We start from the raw sequence: 23,056 nt of genomic DNA, 5'->3' as shown, positions 1-23,056 counted from the left end.
TGGCTGTGGTCTTTGGTCTTTAAAACCTGCTGTTGAAATTTGGAAAAACATAAATTGGATAAAATCCATTTGGGGGCTATAAGACAAGGCAGGCTTCATCAATGTCCCACTGAGCAGATTTTCAGCTATCTGACCGACCCATGGGATACTAAATGGTGCTGTGTCTCATAAATCAAACTTCTCTCTTCTTCTAATCACTCAACTTTGCATGCAAAGTTAAAAGGACAGCTGGGTCCAGTCTCAATCTCTTTCTTCTCCTCGTCTTAGATGGACACATATGCACGCACAAATTCCTGATTGTCTCGTTGTAACATCCTAATGTGACACTGCGGAATAGCAGAAGAGAATGTTTTCTTCGTGCCAGCCGCGTAAATCTGAGACCACTCTCTCCTGTTCAATCTCTCTCTCACTCTCTGGTGCTCTGCAGCCTTCAAACACTTGACTGGAATATACAGAGACACATGAATTAACTCAATGCCGTTTTACACCACTTCCATTATCCCATTTTTCCACTTGCTCATGATGATGGGAGAGGGAAGCAACCCCCCTCCCACAAAAAAAAAAAACCCCGAACCAAAACTAGTGCAGCTGCTTTTCATGGTCTCATCATGGCCCCAGTGTTTACAGCCTCTTAAGGGTTTTAGGCCCCCTGTCTACCTCCTCTCCAGGTAAGAGCACTAAATGACATGAGCGGGAACACTGCCAAGAGTGAAAGGCCAAAACACACACACACAGACTGAATCTGCCTTCGGGATACTTTCTCTTTTAATTCAGCGGAAGTAAAGCACATGGTCAAATGGAAGGATAACTGCAGAGACGAGCTGGAGGAAGGATAGGTGGAATTTGCTGTGCAATGTAGCTTATCATTTCCACTTGACTTATCACCAGGAAACTTTACAGTGGTGAAATAAATAGCTGTATGCAGCTGTTCATCCAGGTTCCTCTGTTCCCCTTCCCATGTTACTTCACCAATCCATTTTCTCCCCGTCTGTTTCATGTAAGCCATCTTTCTGCTTCTTCTCTCTTGCTCAGTCATTTCTATCTTTTACTCTTCCTCCACCCACAACCTAATCAACCCATCCCTGTAATCAAGTAAAGATGTCCCTGATCAACCAGCCAGAGCTAGTGCCATGGCCTGGCTCCCGGCACATGGAGACCTGGTACTCATTATCATTGTACTCACTCCAAAGTTCCTTTCTACACCCTACCGGTCCTATCCCCCCACCAACGGCAGATCTGAAGTGATGGCAAGGTATTTCTATTTTTTTCACTAATCTGAAACTCTCCAAATCAAACTGAGTAGTGCAAGTCGATACGGCTAACTATAACCCAGACTTTTTAGACTGGAACTCATGGTTATAGTTATCCTCTTGCATGTAAGGCCCATGTCTGAAATAAGGTACTAACCTTTTAAATAACGATGATCAATAAAATATTCCACTAAACTGTGCATTAACTGTATATACTTTTAAAGAAAAGTTAGATTTTAAAGAAAAGTGAATAAATTCCCTCCTGCTCGTAACCAGGATGTCATAAAGTATGAATATTTATTGTTAAATATTAAATGTCCATTTCTATATTTAAGTATTCCTTAAGGAATGGTGGGAAAAAGAGTAAGTTTCCTCCTTTTTATAGTGTGAAATGATTACAGGCCACTGCTGTCTATCGGGGTTTAGTACTGTGAAGAGACAGCCACAGCATCTGTACAGCCTCCAGTGTTTTTTTTGCAGAAGTTTATCAAATTTCCACATATCGAACAAAACGTGTTTTTTTTTCTTTTCTAGAGCTGATCATCTGTGAGAAACAGAGACAGATGTAGGAACATGTGATTTCACTAGGCAAAGATGACATAAAAAGAGGAAACTTTAACCTCAAGAGGGAAAGAAAGGCTTTTAGGTTTTACAGACTGAAGTGTAAATTCTGTATTCATGGATTAAGATGTGACATCCGATAAAGCCTTCCCTCAACCATATATACTGTAAAGTGAAGGAAAAACATAAATGTCACTCTTATTTTAAACTGCCAGCAGCGTGCCAGCAGGGGCCATGGGTGACTGGGATTTTTGTTTTTAAGGCAAGAAATATAAATATTGAAAGAAATGTGGTGAAAAAAAGTACATTAACAGCAATGAGATTCACATATACGAATGATTTAGCTGAAAACACTGATGTTTGCCCTGAATGTAACAAATATTTTAAACTGGCGACTGTCAGTAGAAGGCTTGTGCAAAGAGCAAACGTCCAGCCTGAAGGCTGAAAGGTGGTGCTCGCATACTTTTAAATAACAGGCCTTAATGTGAACAGGCTGCAGGGACTCACAGACTGGCCCTTCTCAGGTGTCAGCCTCTATTAGCACTGGAGAAAGTGGAAGATCAAGGTCTAACAGAGGTATACACACACGCACAAACACACACACCCCTCTGCAGAGTAGCGTGGGAGATCAAATACGTTTTACTACCCAGGTTACTGTGGCTTTTTGGCGAGGTCACGTGTGATGCTGTCCCCACTTTGAACCTGGCGTTGGTATATGTGATTATGCGTAACCACCAGAAACATTGTTTTCATTCCCACCCCCTCCCCTCTGAATTCTCTAGCTGACTTTCATGCTTGACACTTGACAGTGGAAAGCCTGTGTCCGACACAGGTGGCAATGTGTCAAATTACGCGGGACCTGTATGTGAAGGGCATGTGTTTCTTTCTGGGTTCGGAAGAGCAAACAAAATTTTGGGGGGTACCTGTTGCTTCCCAACATTACAAAAAAGTCACTCAGATGACTTGAATCAGAGAGGGTCTGGATGGTTCGGAGGGGCACACCCTTGTATACAGTAAATGACAACATTTCTACGAACTCTGGTTTGACAGAAACCAGGGACAGAGAGCAGTGTTTCCAATTTGTTCAAGCTAATCTATCACCTGCTCCTTCTTTACAGAGGAAAGGCGGATCTCGACTTCGAGTGGTAGCAGTTACGATTCTGGACATGACTAACAAAAAATGAGCAGGGAGGGAAAGTATGCGTATTTGTGTGCTCACTGGTTGCTGCTCGCGTTGAAAAAACCCCCCGATCCACTCAGGACTTTATCGTCTATGTCTCCGCTGGTCAAGCCTTGAACTCAAGTAGTTCTGAAAAGGCTGACGTTCTGTAAGCATCGGCATTAGTTATGTTTATGTGAGCGCGCGCATGTATTTGATGAGCAGCTGCTGAGTGGGGGTCAATGCTGAAACACCATCCAGTTTACAGTACACATGTTACAAGTGTTTCCCACTCAGCATCCTTGGGAGGGCCGCTTTGATTGGTCTTGCTGAATAAATGCTGCTGAAATTGCGAGCATATTGCTGTAAACACACAGCAAGATGTGGCCTCACGGCTGTCTTCTCTCCGTCTGTGCTGGGCTGAGATAAATTAAATGTGAAGAACTGTCAAATTAAAGTAGGGGCCGCCAAACATGATACACATAGCAGCACCCACATAGTTACAGAGACTTACACACAAATAAATCACGTGTAAAAACAACAGAAGGACAAATGAATAAAATGCTAAATGCGTTTGTTCTTCATAAACCAGTTTTCAGCTAGTCAATCCTAGTCAAGACATTTCTTGAACTACTTAGTGATTCATTTATGAATTAGAAAATAATTTGTCAGCGTCCCGTCCAAATATTTTGTGAATAAGGGTCTTCTACAAAAACAACCTCCGGTATTGGGATTCTTCTGCTCTGTGTAACTTCTTCCTTTTCTCCCCCGACCTTGAAGACGATAATTATCTTCCCCAGAGAGTTATCCAACTAAACAACACAAAGCTGAAAGTGTGTGTATGGATGCATGCGTCGGAGTGTGTGACTATGTGGTTGAAGGGGTGAGGAAGAACCAGTAGCATGTGTGGTCAATTCTCGAAATTTCCAGCAGAGCCTGACCCGGAGCAACCTCACACTGAGCCTGGATCCTGTCTGAGTCATGTGGTATGGTTTTGTGTGTGTGTGTGTGTGTGTGTGTGTGTGTGTGTGTGTGTGTGTGTGTGTGTGTGTGTAAAGAGAATGAATGCGAGTGATTGTGATGCAGCTAATCCTACTGAGAGAGAGAGATAGCTCATCTCTTTATTAGTTCAAGGGAAACACCTGACTGTAATTTCACATTATTGGCATCTCTACTTCAGCTGCACTCAGGCATCAGATATAACTACAGTATAATTATCATTAGAGATATAACTCTGTTCAGTGAAAAGGACAGGGCTTCTATAAATAAATCAACACTGAGCCATATACACTTTTTAATAACCTAATAAACAAATAAACTGAATCTATTTAATCCACCATGCACCTGAGCGATAACTGCTCCTCTTTCTTACCCTTTTCCACAGGAAGATTAAAGCATACCAATGTTCCAGGACACTCTCTTTCCACTACTTAATGTACATACTGTGAAGTATCATTTATTACCATATACCTTAAGAGCTGTTAAAACAGTTATGCAATCTGGACTCGTGCAAAGGTCTCACTCATTGGTTAGTGGCGTCACTGATGGATCTGGTTGTGTTTGCTTGTACTGTGTGATTGTTGGGGTGTACATAGAGCTGCATTGTATTGTGTTGTGGGCCTCCAGGTGGACAGAGCAGCTAAGGGCTTTCAGCTGACAGCAGGAAGTAAAGTGTGTGGGAGCAAGGGAGTGATATGCTTTGCTAAACTATTATCAATAACACCACCAGTCCATCCTGTGCTCCCTGTATACACACACAGTATATGTTCATGATTGTATGCATGTGGAAGAAAGACAGGCTATATGTCAAAGTATGTCTGTAGTTAGGTGTCAGTGAGTATGCATCTGCAACATCTGGCCTGGGTTCAGGGAGCTGAACTCTGGATGATGTTCTGCGCCTACACACGCTCACAGGGATAAAAAGGTTGTGCACACTGAGACTCAAAGGCCCACTCACACTTTTATTTATTGCTCTTGTATTTGTGTAGAATGTCAACCACACCCTTAGGTCAAAAACCTTAGCTTAAAGCTACTCATATGGATATCATATCAACCTAAAAATAGAGAACCAAACACAGTGACAGGCAAATTCAAAGAAGCATGAGACTACACGCTTAAACCCACAGGGGATTGTATTGTACTGTTCAAAGAAACGGACACCTGCGATATCAGTGGCTTTCTGAAGCAAACATCCATAAGGTTATTTTCTCATCATGTGCTCACATCTGTGTTTACTCGTGTGCAGTATATAGAAAACTGGCTGTGAAACTGCTGTTTGAACTGCTGTTATAAGACTAAACACAGAAAGAAAAACAAGAACTTATGGATAAAGGTAAAGTGACTAAAATGAACCCAGAGCTGAAACTGGATTTTTGGATGGTATTATACACCAGAGGATGTTGTGCAAGTCAGTGCTAAAAATGAAGCATGTTGTTGTTTTAACTAAAATACAGTGCTGTGACAAAGTATTTAGCCCCTGAATTTTGTATATTTGTCCCACTTAAATGTTTGGAATCATCAAACAAATTTAAATCCAAGTAAATACAGAATGATGATTGCATATATTGAGGGAAAGAAGTCATCCAAACCTACCGGGCCCCCTTTTGTTAAATCCCACCCACCTTTTTTGCATGAGTATACAAAAGTGTGTGCGTGTGTGCACGATTCCCACCTGGTCCATTTAAGAAATCTTTAATGTGGAGGCAGAGCAGAGGGGGAGGAATCCCCGTTTTACTGTCCACCTCTCCTGCTACTGTCTGCAGCCAAAACACATTGTAGTCCAGAGATTCTGGTAGAGTCTTTCCCGGGTCTGAACAAAACGAGGCACATAAAAACATGAATAGAAAAATAAAAGGTCATACATGTCAACATCAGGAAGTTTCACATTTATTAGTTTGAGTGAATATGACTCATGGGGGGAGATGGAAGTCAATTTGTCCAGGATCTACAGTTTAATAACAAAATTCAAATCCATTTACCCTTTAAAAGTATCCCCAGCCATCCCCAGGAACATATTTATCTCTCTCACCTAGACACTTGTAGTCAGCAGCTACTCCTCTTAAGGACACATCAAACACAGACAGCTCCATCCTCTGTTTGCGGTGGTGACAGCTGAGAAGGGCAGAAGGTTGCATCACCTGTAGGTACAAGAGGGGTTCCAACACCTGGTCGCCAGCCCCTCTTCTCCCAGGCTGCCTAACTATGGTTACACCAAGTGCTTGACGGGCTGAGGAGCGTGTCGGAGTAGGCAGGCCATCCAGGGAGAGCAGGCTGCCTCTCAGCAGTGGAGAGGCCGGCTGGGAGGTGTTGCTGTTGAGGATGTCCTCAGCAGTCAAGCCAGCAAGTGAACTCTGGGTAGCTGGAGGCAGATCTGGAGTTGGCGATGCCGAGGCTGAATGTGACTCAGACTGGAGGCTGGTCTCAGGCTGGTTGAGGGCACTCTTTCCAACCTGAATAAGATAAAAAGGAATCTATCTATCTCTATGAAATCACTGGAATTTGAGGATCTTACTTTGGGTCTGTTGACCTTATACATATCAAATTGGGCTGTTTGGTGCTGCTTATAAAAACTTGAACCAAAAAACATAATGTGCACTTTGTATAGATGTGAGCAAGTTTAATTTATCAGCTCCAAATGCACAACACGGTTATTTGTTTGCTTTTCTATCTCGAGTGGGCTTATGTTGAACTGGTGCCCAGATGTCTTTGAGTTCCACATCTGCTTAGACTGTGGGAATGATTTATCAGCATAAATACACACACAGTATATTAATGTTATTATGTGGATAGATGAGCACTGATGGTCCATGTTGCACTATATTAAATTGAGTATATGAAATTGAATTGTTATAATTTAGACTGTATGAAACTACTTTTATCAGACACACAAAATAATTACAAATTCTATTTTCAATTAGACCACTGTACAAAATCAACCTGCTGTAAAACTCAAACATGATAACTCTTATAATAACATAATAATACTGCATGCTATTGTACATGTTTTCTATTATAATTCTAGACACGTGGATAACAAAGAGATCTAGAAACTGATGCGTGCAAGAGCTTCCATGTGACAAGCTTTTATTATTTACCTTATCCCCAGGCTGCATCTTTTCCGGTGTGCCAGGAGTATCCGACAGAGAGGGAATTGCCTTTGGAGGGCTGGAGCAAGCATAGGTCATCACAGACAGCCTACTAGCGGTGAGAAAGATGTCAAAGGGGATAAAGCTTAGGTTCTTGGTAATGGTGGACTTGTGGGAGGGTCTGGCAATGCAGTGGTGACTGGCCCCGCTTTGTTGCTCTATTTGCACAATACGGATGCGAGCGCTGTCGCTGCCGAAGCCGCTGTCCTGTCCAGTCCCACTGTGCCGCGATGAAGAGTCAGCGCCCGCTACGGGGTCTCGACCACCTCGCGTCTGCTCATGCCGACGCAGCTGTATATAAAAACATTGAAGGGAAAGCCATGTTGACACAGATGCATATGTTCTTGGCAAAAAAAAATAAATGCAAAGGTTATTAGCATTAGCAGGACGAGAATAGGAGGGAAAAAGAAAGGAAAAAAAGCTTTTGTGTTTTGTGTTTCTGACCAGAGCACAACAAGGTTTGCAGAAAATTAAGGCGATTAAAAGATTAGTAAAACAGCAGTGCACCATCACTGATGCACTTCCTAAAAAACTGTTGAAAAAGACCAAAATGCTATTTTTCAAAAGTGTAAAAACCATCACTAGAATGAATGCAAACCAACTGAACTGGATAAGCAGAGGAGGATGGATTAATGGATGTACTAGTACCTCCACCCTTGTAAGGGCGGACCTGTTGTTCACTGACATGCAAAGAAAGAAAACCATAAAAGTCTAGGTAATGTAACTTAGCTTTATCATGTTTGCTTTTTATAAATTTGATAACAGCTATCAGCAGCTAACGTAAGCAGTATGGCTACTAACCTGTGCAAGCCATGAAATTATAAGGTAAAGAGTATAAATACACAATAATAATTACCACTTTATGATAAAAAATTATGGTTTAAAAAAGAGAAGTCTGTTTGCAATAAAAGACATGACCTTATCTCAAACCAAAGCAAGCTGGTGTGTTAGCATCACCATGGAGATAAGGGAAGCAAATGAAACTGGAGAACATTTGCTGTTTTGTTTTTTTTAATCTGTAAATCAGTTTCTTGTGTTGGTCCTGGCTTTATGAGAGAACACAAATCAAATAACTCATTTGATTGAATCCATGGACAAATTGACCAAAGAAGAGAAGCATCCATACAGCCACAGAGACATTAAAGGCATGCTCTGGGACTTTTTACTGTGGTCTAAAAATCATTTTGCACTTCTTACAATATTGGAAATGTCTACAAAAAAAGAGCCTCACCCCAGAAAATCAAAACGTTTTTTGTGTAGTTACTGTGGTATTGTGTATGAAGCAGCTGAGATTTTATGCTTGGCTCCAGCTAACGGATGTCGGGAGGGTTCCAGCCGTTGTGGCAATAAAAAGCTTGCAGTGACAGATGATATAAATCAACGCGAGCACTGTTGCTGGATTTCAAGTGACAATGAAAACAGGCATCTTTATTCTGCTACCAAAGAATGCCATCATCAAGGCTACAAAGAAGCTGCCATTAGCTCCCATGGGATAGATATGAGACAAATAACTAAAACTAAATGCTACCTACCAAATCACTTACTGGACATGTTTCCAGAACTGACATATATACTGTAGCTGGAATATCCAAATGATTTGACTTTTTGAAAAAATTCCCAAATGTGTGGAAACATTTCTAGATGCTAAGAAAAACCGTTTGGATCACAACACACAGAAGCACTTTGTTAAAGTGGAGCAGAGGCTGACGTAAGAAAAAAGGAAAAAATGAAAGAATGCAAACAGGTCTCATGTAAGCATATAAGGTGGGTCTGGTGTGTTTGACCACTACTTTACATCAAAAAAATCCCTCCTCTTATACTGTACAGGTTTGTTAGACGCAGCACGAGTAGTCAGTTACTCACCAGTTCCAACACCACAGTTACACCATGACTGAGGCCTATCCCCAGTGTTTCCCATCCATGTAAACAGGAACAACGTCAGTTTCGATTAGCTACTGCTGTCTTTTGAAACATGATGAATTGTAAAACACAGGAGACAGACCCAAGGTGTGTCCCATTCTCTCCCACCCTCATCTGCTCCAGTCTGCACATGGTTGCTATTACAGCATGTACTCTCAGCTGCCCCCTCTCTTTCTCTGCATCACTCCCTTCCACACACTCCAATGAGAATTTTAAATGTATATTATTGCTGTGGCGGAGATAGTGTTTCAAGACCTCCAGGCAAACACTAAACCCACTGGCAGCACATTAGACAGAATACTTGACTTATTAGATATTTCCTATTCTAAACAGTGTCATCAAAGGCTAAGAACAAGAGCCATATAAAACGCAGCAGCATGCCTGCCTGTTCTGTTCAACTGGGCTCATGTGTGGGGCTTCCATAGGATTGGCCTAGCCAGATCCCCTTCCTTTCTCTGCCATAATGAGGACAGGATGTGTGCATTTCTTTTCTGTAGAAATGTCAGACTTTCCAAGCAATGAGGAGGAGAGAGAAGGCAGAAAGGGCCTGGACTTGTCTCCATGTGTGTTAAGTTAAGCGAGTGAAACTTGCATTGAGGTAAGGAGGTATTTGAAAAGGTATTCAGCAAAGGCAAAACATCCCCTCCGAGGAGCACCCGACACTGGAAGGGACAAATAAGCTGCATAGCAGCTGGGAAAGAGAGCGAGCCAGCAGAACCTGCCAGACGCTCTTTATGCTTTTCTCCCTTCCCAAACGTAGGCTGTACACATGCATTTACAATTACAGCAAATACCCCATCTTCTCTTTAACCACCACTACTAGCAGAGTGCCCCCTAAGCAAATTTTTGGTCTATATTTAGATGTGCTTACAAGTGGAATAAGGGATGATGGGGAACACAATCAGAGCCACGCAGGAAGAGAGACAATGAAAAAACGTGCCAAATGCACAGTGTTCATAAGTTCGTGCATTCAATCAGTGCATTCACAAACATGTACGCATAAACACACATGAAGTCAGTGGCTATTCAATCACTTTAACTTGCTGCTTCTTCTTCTTGCAGCTTAGTTAGATCCCTATTGTACCTACTAACTGGAAAAAAACAGCATGTATACAAAGAAAACATATACCTCTATATGCATTAACTTTATACCAATTTATTCAATTATTGAGGGCAATAAATTTAAAATACAAACATTGACTGTAACTACAAGACCAGTCCCAGCTGGAATCCCCTTTTCCAGCTATTACTTTCTATTATATTATATAATGGCTTCACTGGAAACGCTCTTTCCAGATCCCAATGCAATCTTCCTCTGGACTTAGGTGATCGTGATCATGAACGTGCAACTACGCACACATACACATCCTCCACACCCGAACCCCCACCAGCCAATCGTGAGGTCATCCCATCAGAGTCTCCAGGCAGAGCATTCTGGAAAATGAAGGATAATCCCCAAAGTGTGAAACCATGAGTCTCCTGAGTGCCAATCATATCACAGTGCATCTGTGTGACTCCTGACCCCATTTCTATCAGTGTAACTCAGAACAGCTTGCTAAAGAAAGGCTAAGACTCGGAAGCAAGTGTCACATCATCCAAATGCCACCCGTTCACAGTGCTGGCTGGCTAGTCAAATATGACAGCATACTTTTTACATTTGAATATCACATATGCAGTTGATGCTTTCCAGATGAATGAAAAGAAAGTTGCCATTCGGGATCAGGGATCAGAGAACATGAAAATCTGGATTTTTAAGATGGTAGGGAAGTCCATGGTAGTCGACAGGAAAGAATAAAATAAATACGATCCAAGTAACAAAGGTGACTATTATTCCTTTCAAGACGGCCCATTTAATAGCCACATATCCAAACTGTAGTCCGACTACATTCAGGTTCTTATAATACAAGGATTCCCAAAAGTTCCCAGACTGAAATGGTGCAACAGGATAAAAACCCACAAAAATAGCACTAAATGAGACTAAAATTCCTTTATCCCCAAGCAATACACTGGCCACGTTTGAAGCAGACTGGATGAATGGTTGATGAGATATGTGTAGAGCACTCAGAGAGGCATACAGAGATTTCTTGATTTATTAGTGAAATGCTTCAGCTTGAATTCCTCCAGTGAATGACAGGCTGTTGCAGTAGCCATAGCAGCCAGGTGAGGTCAGCTTAGGGAACTGAGCCACTTTTCATGCATTTTTAGCAGAAAAATGGTTTATCACATTTTTCCCATGTTCTCTTGTAACTCCAGTAGAATTCCCATTGAAAAACACGGGAAGTCATTACTAAATCTTTCTGACAGCACTATTCAGTTCAGCTACTTGCTTGCAAAATGCCTACATTGAAATTAACTTCTGTATCTTGACTACATCAAAGTTTATATGTTAAGCCCCTGCTGTGCTACCCACTTTTGTTTACCAGAAGCATAAAGCTGATAGCAGGCCTCTGTGTTATTGTGCCAATGAAGGAAAACTTCAATGCAGCAATACCTCATCTTAATCAAAATAACAATAATACTTTACCACATGCCATTAGAAACCACAACTCACTTGCTTATTTTCTTGAGGAAAACAGAGGAGGGAAGACATTTATAATATGAAGTCACTGCTTTGTACGCCATAATGCAGAACAAGAAAGGGCATCAAAGGCAGTCATTTAGCACACTAAACTTTGTTTCAATAACAAAGGCAACCTGCTATGCACTTTAACTGAACCACAACAAAGAGGTAAAGGAAGGTCGTGACCCCAGAGCTCGCAAATGGATGCCGAGTGCTTCGGCGTGACTGTCGACTGTACTTTAAACAGTGTACTCCAAAGCTCAGGGCGCCAAGTGGGGCCATTTTAACAAGCTCCCTCCACCCAGTAATGCTGGTGGGTGGGTTTACTCCGCCAGGGTTTAGCAACATGTTTCTCAAAGGAACACGAGAGACAATATCCGAACCATTTTGTTTTTTCCTTCCATGCTCCAGGTCCCCAGATATCTCTCCTTACTCCATTTCTCCATCTATTGGTGTGGACCAAAGGAATAACAATGTGGGAATATTTTGCTTACCATGTCAGAGAATCTCTTGCTCCTTTGATGCCACGTGACTCACGGGGGGAAAGCAAACACTGCGGTGACAGTAATAATTTATGCATGTTGACATTCCTAAAGCACTGGGTCAGTTGGAACACTTTTCATCCGGAAAGACCGACTGGGGCAGAAGCGAAGAGATGGCTGGTTTAAACAGAGGAGCATGAGAGAGGGGCTTGTGAAACACCTAACTGAAAAAACAAAGGAAAGATGAACCGACAAGAACATGAATACAGAGATGATGTTCTTTGGTTTCCAGCTGCCCTATAGTTTGGAAAAGCTCTGGCCCAGAAACAAAGATGCGAAATGATAAAGGCGGGAGAATGGAAAGAACAACTGTAAAGAGAGCGAGTTAATGTAGTCCATCTGGGGAACTACAGTTTGCTTCTCAACAAAGACCTGGCTCTGGAAGATGTGGCGACCAAAGCCTCTGTTTTATAATTGAACTTCAAAAACGTTTTTCTCTCATGCCTGCTCACGACATTAGCTTGCTTACAAATATTTTGCTACAAATAGAATGCAGATTGCCATTGCTTAGTACATCAGAGCTGCATCCAGAGCGCTGACATTACGCAGGCTACAGTAGTGTGCTCAACACGTTGAGTTTAAGCCCGAGGCCTTCCCAGTGTGACTCCGGGCCCTTGGAGAAGCTCGCCAAACCCACCGAGCCCCGCTCCAAATCTCTGGCAATCAAGAATGATTTAAAAAGTTTGACAGACACCACCCTTAAAGCTCAACAGGGGATGTATTGCTTCAGTCACCCCCGTCAGATCCACCATCTAAACCCAAATCCTCACAATTATGTCGCACCAATCAAATCTACTGCTTAGGTTAGGGGTGACTGTGAGGACGTGCAGGAATTACCCCATATCGCAACAATAGCACAAGCTCTTTATATAATCAGGATGCAATGCAGTTGCCTAACTCGCCGAAGGAAGCGTTCAAAAGACGGCACAAGACAATTTCTAGATTAACACCACAAGTGTGTTAGTGAAAACAAACAAAGGAGGGAAAGCGGCCTGACCGTCATGATGCAAGTATTCAGAAATGATACACAGACTCTCTCTGCTCATCCGACATAATCTCTTGGCTGCAATCAGACACTGCTGAACAGACTTTATCACCAAATGCTTCCATCATTAATAATGAACATGATACAAGATAAACTAAATAAGCAGAGTTACAAAAGTGAAATTTTAAAGCTAAATGGAGGACTTGGCAGCTCGAACACCGCTGATAAATGTCGCCTGATGGCCTTTATGCACTTAATATGAAAACATACCGACTCCCGTCCGATATACCTAAACAACTGCACCCAGGCTCGTAACATTTTACAGGGTACCTGTTTACAATAACTTGAAGGCCAGATGAGGGGGAAAAAACCATGATGAGAAGTCACAGTGAGACAGAAGCACCCTGGGGTCTGTCTTTTCTCTGAGCCGCTATGATCCTAGCCCCCACAGCAGCAGAATATTCATCAGACGTACTTTTCTTCTGTTTTTCCACAGGGATGGAGCAGAGCACAACTGGCTCTCGTTAGCCCTCACCATCCCTGTTTATTTTTGAGATCTGTGTGGGAGCAATTTTCTAATCTAAAATACAGGCTCCAGTATATACCAAAAGTCCCTGAGTGAGGTGAGATTAACGGTGGTCAAAGTTGTTTCTGAAAGTGGGCATAAAAGTCCCTTTCGCTGAGCTACTGTGAGACATCTCGGAGCTTGACTTTAGATGTTAGACCAGTGGTGTCTCTGTGAAGACACTGGCAGCGATTTTGCGTTCTTGACACATCTCATCGCTCGTTACATTTTCACTGGCAAAGCAAAGTGTGACACGCACCGTCACTCATGGTCTCACAATAAAGAATAAAGCAGCAAAGTACCTTAAGATTTCTCATCCGAGGTTTTGGCCATGCATCATTAGCTTTGGCGCTATGTTTTCAACAAACAAACAACAAAAGAAACCTCAAACTGCATTGTCTTCAGCATGACCTTGGCGGTTCAAGAAAGCAAATGTCTAAGAGACTTCAAAAAGCTGCAGAAATGCCTTTCATTAAGTCGTGGAGTGTTCTTCTGAAACTTGTGCTGCCTGCCAGCCATCTCTGTATTCTCTGCTTTAGTTACAAGTTTGTGAGCAGAGAGTAACAGCAGGGGAAAACAACAGAGTCTTGAGGTGATGTGAGGCTGTTTGGAGCAGGACAGGGTGGGAGGTGTAGGAGGCAGATGCTCACCAGGTGGTCTTATACAAGATTGGGAGCGATGCTGCAGCGATCAGCTCACGCTCCAGGAAGCCCGCACATACACGCTCACAATTTCGAAAAGAGACACAGTAAGAGCGCACCGCTTCATAAGTGAGGAGACACACACAAATATGCACTTAAGACTGCACTGAAAACTCAAAAGTGGCATGAAGACAAAAACAATCATGGCTCTCTGTCTATTTACAGCAGGAGGATTGAAGTAATCTTCCTGTAATTTGTGCCTGGATTAGCTACGAGGGTCGAGTGAGACAAAAGCTCTCCGGTTCTGCATGTTAGGCTCGTAAAAGGAGAATTATGTAAGACCCCCTATCCCCTGACTTGGCTGACCAAGAAGGACCCTGATAATGGAAACATACTGTAGAGGACAAGGCTAAACTAACAAAAAAAATGATCTGCAGACAGAAAAATGAACATGAACGTAGCTCAAAGGCTCATTTTAGGAGAACAAACAATTTCACATGTTCAAAGTAATGATAAACTGACTGCATGGATGGCTGGGGGGATTCAGAAGCAGCTTACATGGAAGGAAACACCTGTGTGAGGGGGCATCTGGTGATTCATTTTTGACATGTACACTGGAGCTCATCCAAGAAGACAAACTGAAGCAGGTGAAGTACAAAATCAAGCCCACGTCCTGATTATTTAAACCATCTGAGCTACGTTTTTCAGTTGTGTCTCCGGTGACTACATGGAACTTACCCGTGCATATCTGTCATTACCTTGACTTCATGTGGGTTTTACACGCTGCTATCAGGTTTCAGTTCCAGTCGCAAACTTAAACATATTCAGTTCACAAATGTACTGATAGATAACAGTTCTTGTATACATGGAATAATGCTCGGTTCCTCCATCACTAACATTAAGAACACATGTGGCACAATAACTCACGCCATAATGCAGTACACATTACAACTACTCTCGTCGCTGAATGACCTCTTGTGAATCTTTCAATTAACTGAATTAAGGATGTCGCGTTTTGTTTTAGCAGAACTCAATGCTTCTGCAGACCATAACGCAAAAAGACAAGAAAGAAAAAGGAGAATAACAAAGACACTACACACTCACACTTTTATTGCAATGTTCGAGTTACTTAATCTTCCCCATCACCTGTTTTTCTAGGTGGAATCTTGCTTTTACAGGTGGATGGAAGAAAAAATACCCCCACAACTATTTCCTCTTTTCACTTCACTGGACAAAAATTCTGTGTTTTTACACTGAACAAAATCTACCATAGTGTCTGCTAGCTGGCCTGCACATTGCTTTTACTAGTCCCCTGGGTTTATGACCCTGTTTCCCTTGCAGGCAGAGAGAGAGGGCACTCCTGCTCACCTGAGTTGTCACTCGATCTCTGGGTTCACGGCGGGGGCCTCCTGCCTTTCCTCAAAGGCACCATTTGTTTCCCTGCTCTAACAGAATTCCGAGCTTTGTGATTTTATCTGGAGTTTTCACGCCAATTTTGCCAAAACCGATTGAGGAGAGAGCAAATTCAGCTGCTACTGATCTCAAATAGATTGAGTTTCCAAGGGGCCAATTTAAGAATGTGCCACGGTTATGCTCTGAGAAGAAGGTTGGTTGGAGTGCAGAGGCTGAACAGGGAAGGTGAGCTGTTATGACTGGCTGTCAATTAGCAGTTGATTCACACAGAAGGGTCAGTTAGACACAGGGAAAAAAAGAAAAAGATATGGTTTCATAACAAAAGAAGGGCAGCAAGATGAACATTGGCTATGAAAATATGTATGTTTAAGATAAGCTGAGACGACACTTACTTTACAGATCTAAGGCAGCCAAAATGGAAAAGGAGACAGCTGCACAAGGAGCTTTATTTATTATTCCTCTCAGCAGCAACCGGGCGAATGAAAATAGTGCTAAGCAGGATGGGAAAAGGTCAGGGTGAAAGGAATCTGGCCCTCAGAGAGGGTTAATAGCCAGGTTGACTGGTTAAGAGCTGACCTCTCAGGAACATCAGCTCCCAGCTTTACAGACAAATTCTTTGGACGGAGACAGGAATCAAAGCAAACACCACATTCAGACGCTGTACTCATCTTTGAACATTTCTTCCTTACTCTCTTCCTTCTTCTCTCATTTGGCAAACCTCTCTCAAGCTGTCTCCACTGTCTGCTCTGTTACTTTTCCATGCTTTAGATTTTTACCCTCGTTTCATGTCTCCTTATTTCTGTTGGCCAGCAGAGCACTGAAAAGATCCTCTGACACCTTACTGTCCTGGAAAGGTCAGAGGTCAAGAAAGATACTCGAGTTCTCAAAGCTCAACAGCTACAAGACAATATGAAACACTCATCACAAAGAGGAGTGGCTTGGGAAACGGTTTACTTTAAACATATACAGACGAGGATTTGGCCGCAGGTCGCTCGCTGAGCCAAGCTTGTCAACAGCACCGTGGCTAAGATAAGCTGTCCTACGTGCTTTTGACATCCAGCTAACACTCCTACGTGAAAGAGAGCTATATACAGGCCATCAAGCTTCCACGCTCCCACAGTAACATTTAGCAGTATTTGGTAAGAGTGAGTTACTTTTATTTGGTTATTATACTTAACATTATGCAAAATTCTCAAGATATTTGAAAGGATGACCTGTCACAGAACTGTATTCTGTTTGCTCATGTAATCCCAGACTAATGGGAGCTCTGAGGAGGCCCCATCACGAAACAGTATGGCACATCAGTATACATGACACTATGACATATTATTTTAAACCATAAAACACACTAAACTCGGTTTTTTTATAAGGGACAGTTTTTAAATCTAGTAAGTGTAGTTGAGTGTGGCTGTGTGGACAATTATTTCAGGAAAAAAAAGCCACTATGCCTCCTTAAGGGTAGACATTTAAGACTAAACAGATGTAACAGCACAGTATTATTGTCTCCAGAGGAGGAACCCTGCCCAATAGCAGCCATTTAGTCCAGTAACTAGCTAGCTATGGAAGAGCCAACACTCTTCCAGCAAGCAGACGTGCCAGTTCCACGATGGAGAAAAGATTGAATGGGATAGACAGTGTGGGAAAGAAAGTTGGACAAGGTAAACAGAGAGAAGGCAATAATGGGTGACTGGGAACTTGATGTATTTTCTAGGATTTATACTTCAGACAGTCCAACCTGATAACATCTTGTAAACCTGTATACAACCCTTTACATGTTTGTGTGTGCACTGGCATCAGTGGGGATATATGTGTGTTTGTGTGTGTGTGTGTGTGTGTGTGTGTGTGTGTGTGTGTGTGTGTGTGTGTGTACATGAGTGTTGGAGGAAGTCTAAATCCCCGTTTCCCATGCGTGTAATCATCCCAGGATGAGGTGGAAGATGAAGCCGACCGGGACTTCCCCTGCACCAGAGGGTATTTTCCTCTAACACTGTGGTACAAGCACATGGCTGACCCGGGCTGCCTCTGTATGTGCTTTTTTTACTATGTGTGTCTGTGTGTGTGTGTGAAAGAGAGTGATAAAAATAAAAAAGCATTATTATCACTGCTAAAATAATATGTTTGCTTATTACTGTAGCAAGCGTATAAAAGGCACACAGTAAAATCAGAAAATGATACAGAATAACTGAAAGACTGTCAGGTACAAACTTGCACACTTTCACACACTGTCATCTAAATCTCTTACTCTGTCTTTTAGAGAACAAATAACGTCATTGCAGAGCTGACACACAGAATGCACACACACACACACACACACACACACACACACACACACACACACGGGTCAGCTGTTCAGTCATAAAGAACCATTAAGAGTCCTGGCTCCCAAATAAAAGCAGAATACAGTTACCATGTTGAGAATGTGGAAACAATGTGTATGACAGAGTGTGTGTGTGTGTGTGTGTGTGTGTGTGTGTGTGTGTGTGTGTGTGTGTGTGTGTGCGTGCGTGCGTGGTATGGGTCTGCATTTCTGTGTTGCTTGGTGACACAGCTGATGACATAGCAGTGAGATAAGTACCACAAACTGCTCCATCATCTATTCATAGCTCCCTGGCTGAGGGTCCTCCTGCTGCTTAAACTGAACTCAGCCTCACTTTATCATCATTAACATCGAGCACAAAAAATGATGGATCATAATGCTGCAATAAACATCCCTACGATGAAGTGATTCAAGGAGCAACACATCTGCTTATCTAGTGCTTAGAAATCAGCTGTTCGGTCATAAAGAAGCACATGTTTTGCATCTCAATCATTTTAAGTGGAAACTGGTAACTGTCGATAAAGCACAATAAGAGGGTATGAAAGAGATTATGAGAAAATAAAAATCTAACATCTGTATGTATGCATGGAAAAGCCATAACAATGTGTATGTGTGGACAGACTCCTCTGAACACAGCACAGTGTCTAGAAATGACTGAAATCACACACAGCACTTGAACGCGCTGCCTGAACGAGTGTCTTGCCTCACCACTGCCAGGGAACCCAAAAGCCCCTACAAAACAAATTCATTAACCAAGACAATAAAACACAGCTGTGAGGGGCAATGGAACCGTTTGAAATGAGTGCCTGGGATTGTGGAGAATCTGTTCAAGACAAACAGCATGCTAAGAAAAAAGAAAAAAAAATCAGAGGAAAGGATTTGGAAATAAGAGAGAGTGAGTAAAGAGCAGTGTTTAATTTAAACTCTAGCTGGGGACAGTGCTGACTGTGAGAACGGAGATGGTTTGTTGGAGCACAACAAAAACAACTCCCCTGTACCAGATGCTTGAGTTCTGGGACCTGGTTTTAATTGAATCTTTTGAACAGGTTGTATAAAATAAGAACAAACAAAAAATGCCAAATTCTATAAATATCATTACTGAAGCTGGGATTGAATTAAAAAAAGACATTCCAAATCCAGTTTCTAATGCTGTGGAAATTACAAATGGAAAGACATCTGAACTTTATTACATGAAACCTGAAGATTGTTGACTCTACCTGTTCTTAACCCACACTCTGAACACTGTCAGGGTATGTACTTCTGATATTCTATGATGACAGTGGGTGAAATGTGTTAGCAGGGGGTGGGAGTGGGGCCTAAATGCCTTAGTTCAAAACACCACTAGAGGGCTCTGCAGCTTGTGAAATGGGTTTTTGTAGATCCGTACACACCAGACCTGATCATGTCTAAGTCATACTAACCTCCCTGTTGAAGGGCCAAGCAGCCGGACAGACTCAGCTGCCAAAAGACTTACGACACTGAGATAGATGGAGGTACAAATAGTTTTACAGAATGTCCAAAAAAGTCAAAGCCAGACCACATTTATTCAGTATAACCTCCGAGCTCTGCAGCTGCACAGAGGTGAAGACACACTGACTGAGCTCACTGTTAATGATACTGTTATGCTGTGTAATGTCACTGCTATAAAACAGTAAGGCACACTGTATCATGCATATGACATAAATAAGGTAAAAGCAGAAAAGTCATAATAGCCTCCCCTGGTTAATAACTGTGACCAAAAGAATTTAAAAATGCATGTGTGGAAATACATGAAAAAAACATGAAAGCTGAACCATCACAAATACATCTAACTTCTCAAAAAGCAGTGATTGATATTACATCATTCTGGACCTTGTGGGTAATTTCTACTTCACCTAATCCAGATGAAAAAAAAAAAAGTAATAAAAACAGTCGGATGCATATTTTTGCACAAAAAATTGACAGCTCCTTAACTTGTATAAACTAGGAAAAAGCCTGGGGGTAAAAACATAAACACAGCGGCTACTGTCACAGTGTCCTTAACATTATTTGGAATCTCATCTCCTCCAGCTGGAGAAGCTCAACAAGAAAACCAAATTCACAGAGGAATGTTTCGGGTGCATGTCAGGACTGCACTGTGAGCCAAGGTGTTGCAAAGCTGAGCAAAACTGATGCTACATCATACATTACGTTGCATTACATTTCATTGCTTTTAGAGATTAATGGAAAAAATAAACCGTGATCAATCCAATTTAAATCACCCTTCTTGAAGGGTGAACCCTAACAATTTTTTTTTTTGGGGGGGGTGGATAACATATTGCAGTTTTCAAACAGTTGCCAATAGTCCTCCCAGAATAGCTGCTTAAATTTCTCATCCTGCCTTGAACCTGGATGAACCCTCTGTAGCCGTTAGCTGCCCCTCAACAGAATCAAGCCATGAATCATTACAAGTCAAGGGTGAGGGCTCAGAGATCACCCAAATCAAGACCAGATGCACAGCAGGCACCTCCCATGGTCTTACCGTGCAAGTAACAAATGAAGAACAAAAAAAGAAATAAGGAAACTTCACACTGCGCCTTTCTCTTATCCATTTCTACACGGTTGTATTAGTCCAAGTTGTCCTAATCCATTTTAGATTGTACAGTGATTACATGCTTACAAAGTTTAACTTGTTACTTTGCCTGAGAAAGCCTACTTCAGGTTACAGAGGCCTTTATCTGCGTCATCTGACGCAGTCATTGCACTTAAGCACACATCGTCCCATAAAGAATGTTAAGAGGAGATAACAGTAAAATCACTATCAACTCACTTCACTTCATCCCATTACCCCCGTTCTTCTTTCCCCTGTCCCCTTCCCTCATCTACAACTCCCATCCTCACCACAGCTGGTAAATATTTTTATATTGTGTTCCATTAGAAAGCTTCATTAAGCGGTCAGACGGGGCAAATGGCGCCTGGGAGCTCCCTGTCCTGTAAACAATAGGAAGGGCCCTGAAAGCTGCAGCTGAGCAGAGCGCAGTAAACTAAGCCCACATTAGAGAACAGCCTTGCTCTGAGTGAGTAAATATTTAAATGTGTTGGATTCACCCAAAATAGTCACGGCTAATAGTTAAGAGCACAGTATTGGGAAATAATAATGATAGATTTTTGAGCAAACAAGCATTGCGCTGCTCAATGATTAGTAATTGGCTTCATGTGAACTTGTGGCAGACTAGTGGGTAAAAATTAATAAGCCATAATTGTATCAACAAAGTGATCTTTTGGCAGATGTACAGTATCCAGCTAATGTCAGCACAGCACATATCTACAGGAAAAGTTCCTGAAATAAAAAGAGTTGTTAGTCACACATGACTTCAGGTTTGTTACACCGAAGAAACAAAGCTTTAGTATTACAGAAACATAGTTAAACTACTCAAATAACCTTACTCCAGCTAAAATGTCCATACTATGTATGTATGTAGCTTTGTTTGTCAGTATGTAAGTGCCCATATGGACCAAGACGTTTGCGTTGTGCATGAATGTGTGAGTCAAAATTCCACCTGATGTCACTGTGACCTGTGTTGCATATGTTTATGTGAGCACTAGTTGGTGTGATTTCACCCACAGTCTACAGGACCAAAGGAGCCAGGCCAGGATCAGGAGCCCAACCAAGTGCATGCTCATTCTTTAATATTCATGGGTATGAGGGATCACTGCAAATCTGTCCTCCAGTGCTGACATGTGCTGTCCTCAGACATCTCGGGGAGAGGATTCAGTGCAAACCACCTGAATCCACTCACTAGATTTGACTCCTCTAAGTTAAATTGAAACCAAAATGGAGGAGATCCAGAATCGCAAGCAGTGTGAGATTATGCTCACAGACACAGGACTTTCAGGTAGACAGAAGCACTGAGAACTGTGTATTGGTGCACAGGCTGACTGTTTAAACATCTTTAAGTTTAAACAGGGGGTGGTTTTGATTTTGTATGTAGTGCTGGAACGTCACTATAATGTACCTCAAAGCCTTTCTCTGGAGCGTCCATCCCCACCATGTTGTCTCTGAGAAGCTGATGAAGGAGGTGGACCTGAGCAATACTGAGGTAGAAATCCAGACTGCTAGTCACATTAACCTCCAGAGAGTGGCCACACACCACCACCTCCTAGAGAAAAAAGGGAGTTAAAAAAAGGGGGGGGGGGGACAAAATGAACAGAAGAAGTAGGAGGAGAGAACAGGAAATGCATTGAAAACATCTTTTGTAACTTGTATACGCTTCTATTTACTTTCCATCTCCTCACTATCTTTGTATCTTTACTTAAGTCTGTCTCTTCTTCCGCTCTTCCCTCTGTGCTCTCTGGGGTCCCACCCACAGCCAGCAGTTCAAAACTCAGGCTGGAGGTTACATCTAAAAGGATATTACTCACCAACACTGTGGACTGAACCACACACACGCACACATGGCAGACCTAGCGCAATAACCCACAAAGGGTATTGCCACTGTTTTTTAATTTTATTTTGTCAATTCTGAGCTTTAAATTAAAGTCACTACTGTCTTTTTTCTCATTTAGATTTATAGTAACATAAGAAGTGCATTAACATTATAAATATTAGTAGTTCTGTTGGCGGTCAAAGTGACTGGTCGAACATGTTAAGGTTACAATAACAGTTACAGAATAGCCTGGCGAGGAACCACATACTGCTATAATACATTCAATACATTAATGATTCATTAGCAATAGCTTTTACATTTGTGTGGGAACCATGCATAAATCTGCTAACAGTAGTTAGCGGTTAGACAAAATGAATATGATTTTTATTATAGAAATTGTTCTACACGACTTAGTTCAAAGTTGTGTTTTGTTGTTCCTGGCTCTGAGTTTCCATATCTGAGGGAGTTACACAAATCACATTGAGAGAGAGTGTGTGTGTGTGTGTGTGTGTGTGTGTGAGTGTGTGTGTGTGTCTAAGCACAAACTATGGATTAGCTGTTATGCATTGTCAAGGGGCACGTTAGCGTGGTCGGATGAGGCATCAAAGAGGCA

The 23,056-nt window shown here is 42.1% G+C and overlaps 1 protein-coding gene across 3 annotated transcripts in view; it reads right to left on the bottom strand.

Annotated features, from left to right (window-relative positions):
- The window catches only part of vps13b (vacuolar protein sorting 13 homolog B), a 293,873-nt gene that overhangs the window by 79,081 nt on the left and 191,736 nt on the right, over positions 1–23,056 (bottom strand). For all 3 annotated transcript variants that reach the window (XM_005742923.1, XM_005742921.1, XM_005742922.1), the window contains exons 34-37: positions 22,033–22,176; positions 7,065–7,406; positions 5,999–6,419; positions 5,642–5,779 (exon numbers count right to left, since the gene is read on the bottom strand). In XM_005742923.1, the coding sequence (XP_005742980.1) occupies positions 5,642–5,779; positions 5,999–6,419; positions 7,065–7,406; positions 22,033–22,176 (1,045 nt within the window). The remainder of the gene's footprint in view (positions 1–5,641; positions 5,780–5,998; positions 6,420–7,064; positions 7,407–22,032; positions 22,177–23,056) is intronic.

Source organism: Pundamilia nyererei, unplaced genomic scaffold (assembly GCF_000239375.1).
Source record: "Pundamilia nyererei isolate P.nyererei 1_Seehausen unplaced genomic scaffold, PunNye1.0 scaffold00125, whole genome shotgun sequence".
NCBI classification, from domain to species: domain Eukaryota; kingdom Metazoa; phylum Chordata; class Actinopteri; order Cichliformes; family Cichlidae; genus Pundamilia; species Pundamilia nyererei.
This window is presented reverse-complemented; position numbering and strand designations above follow the sequence as displayed.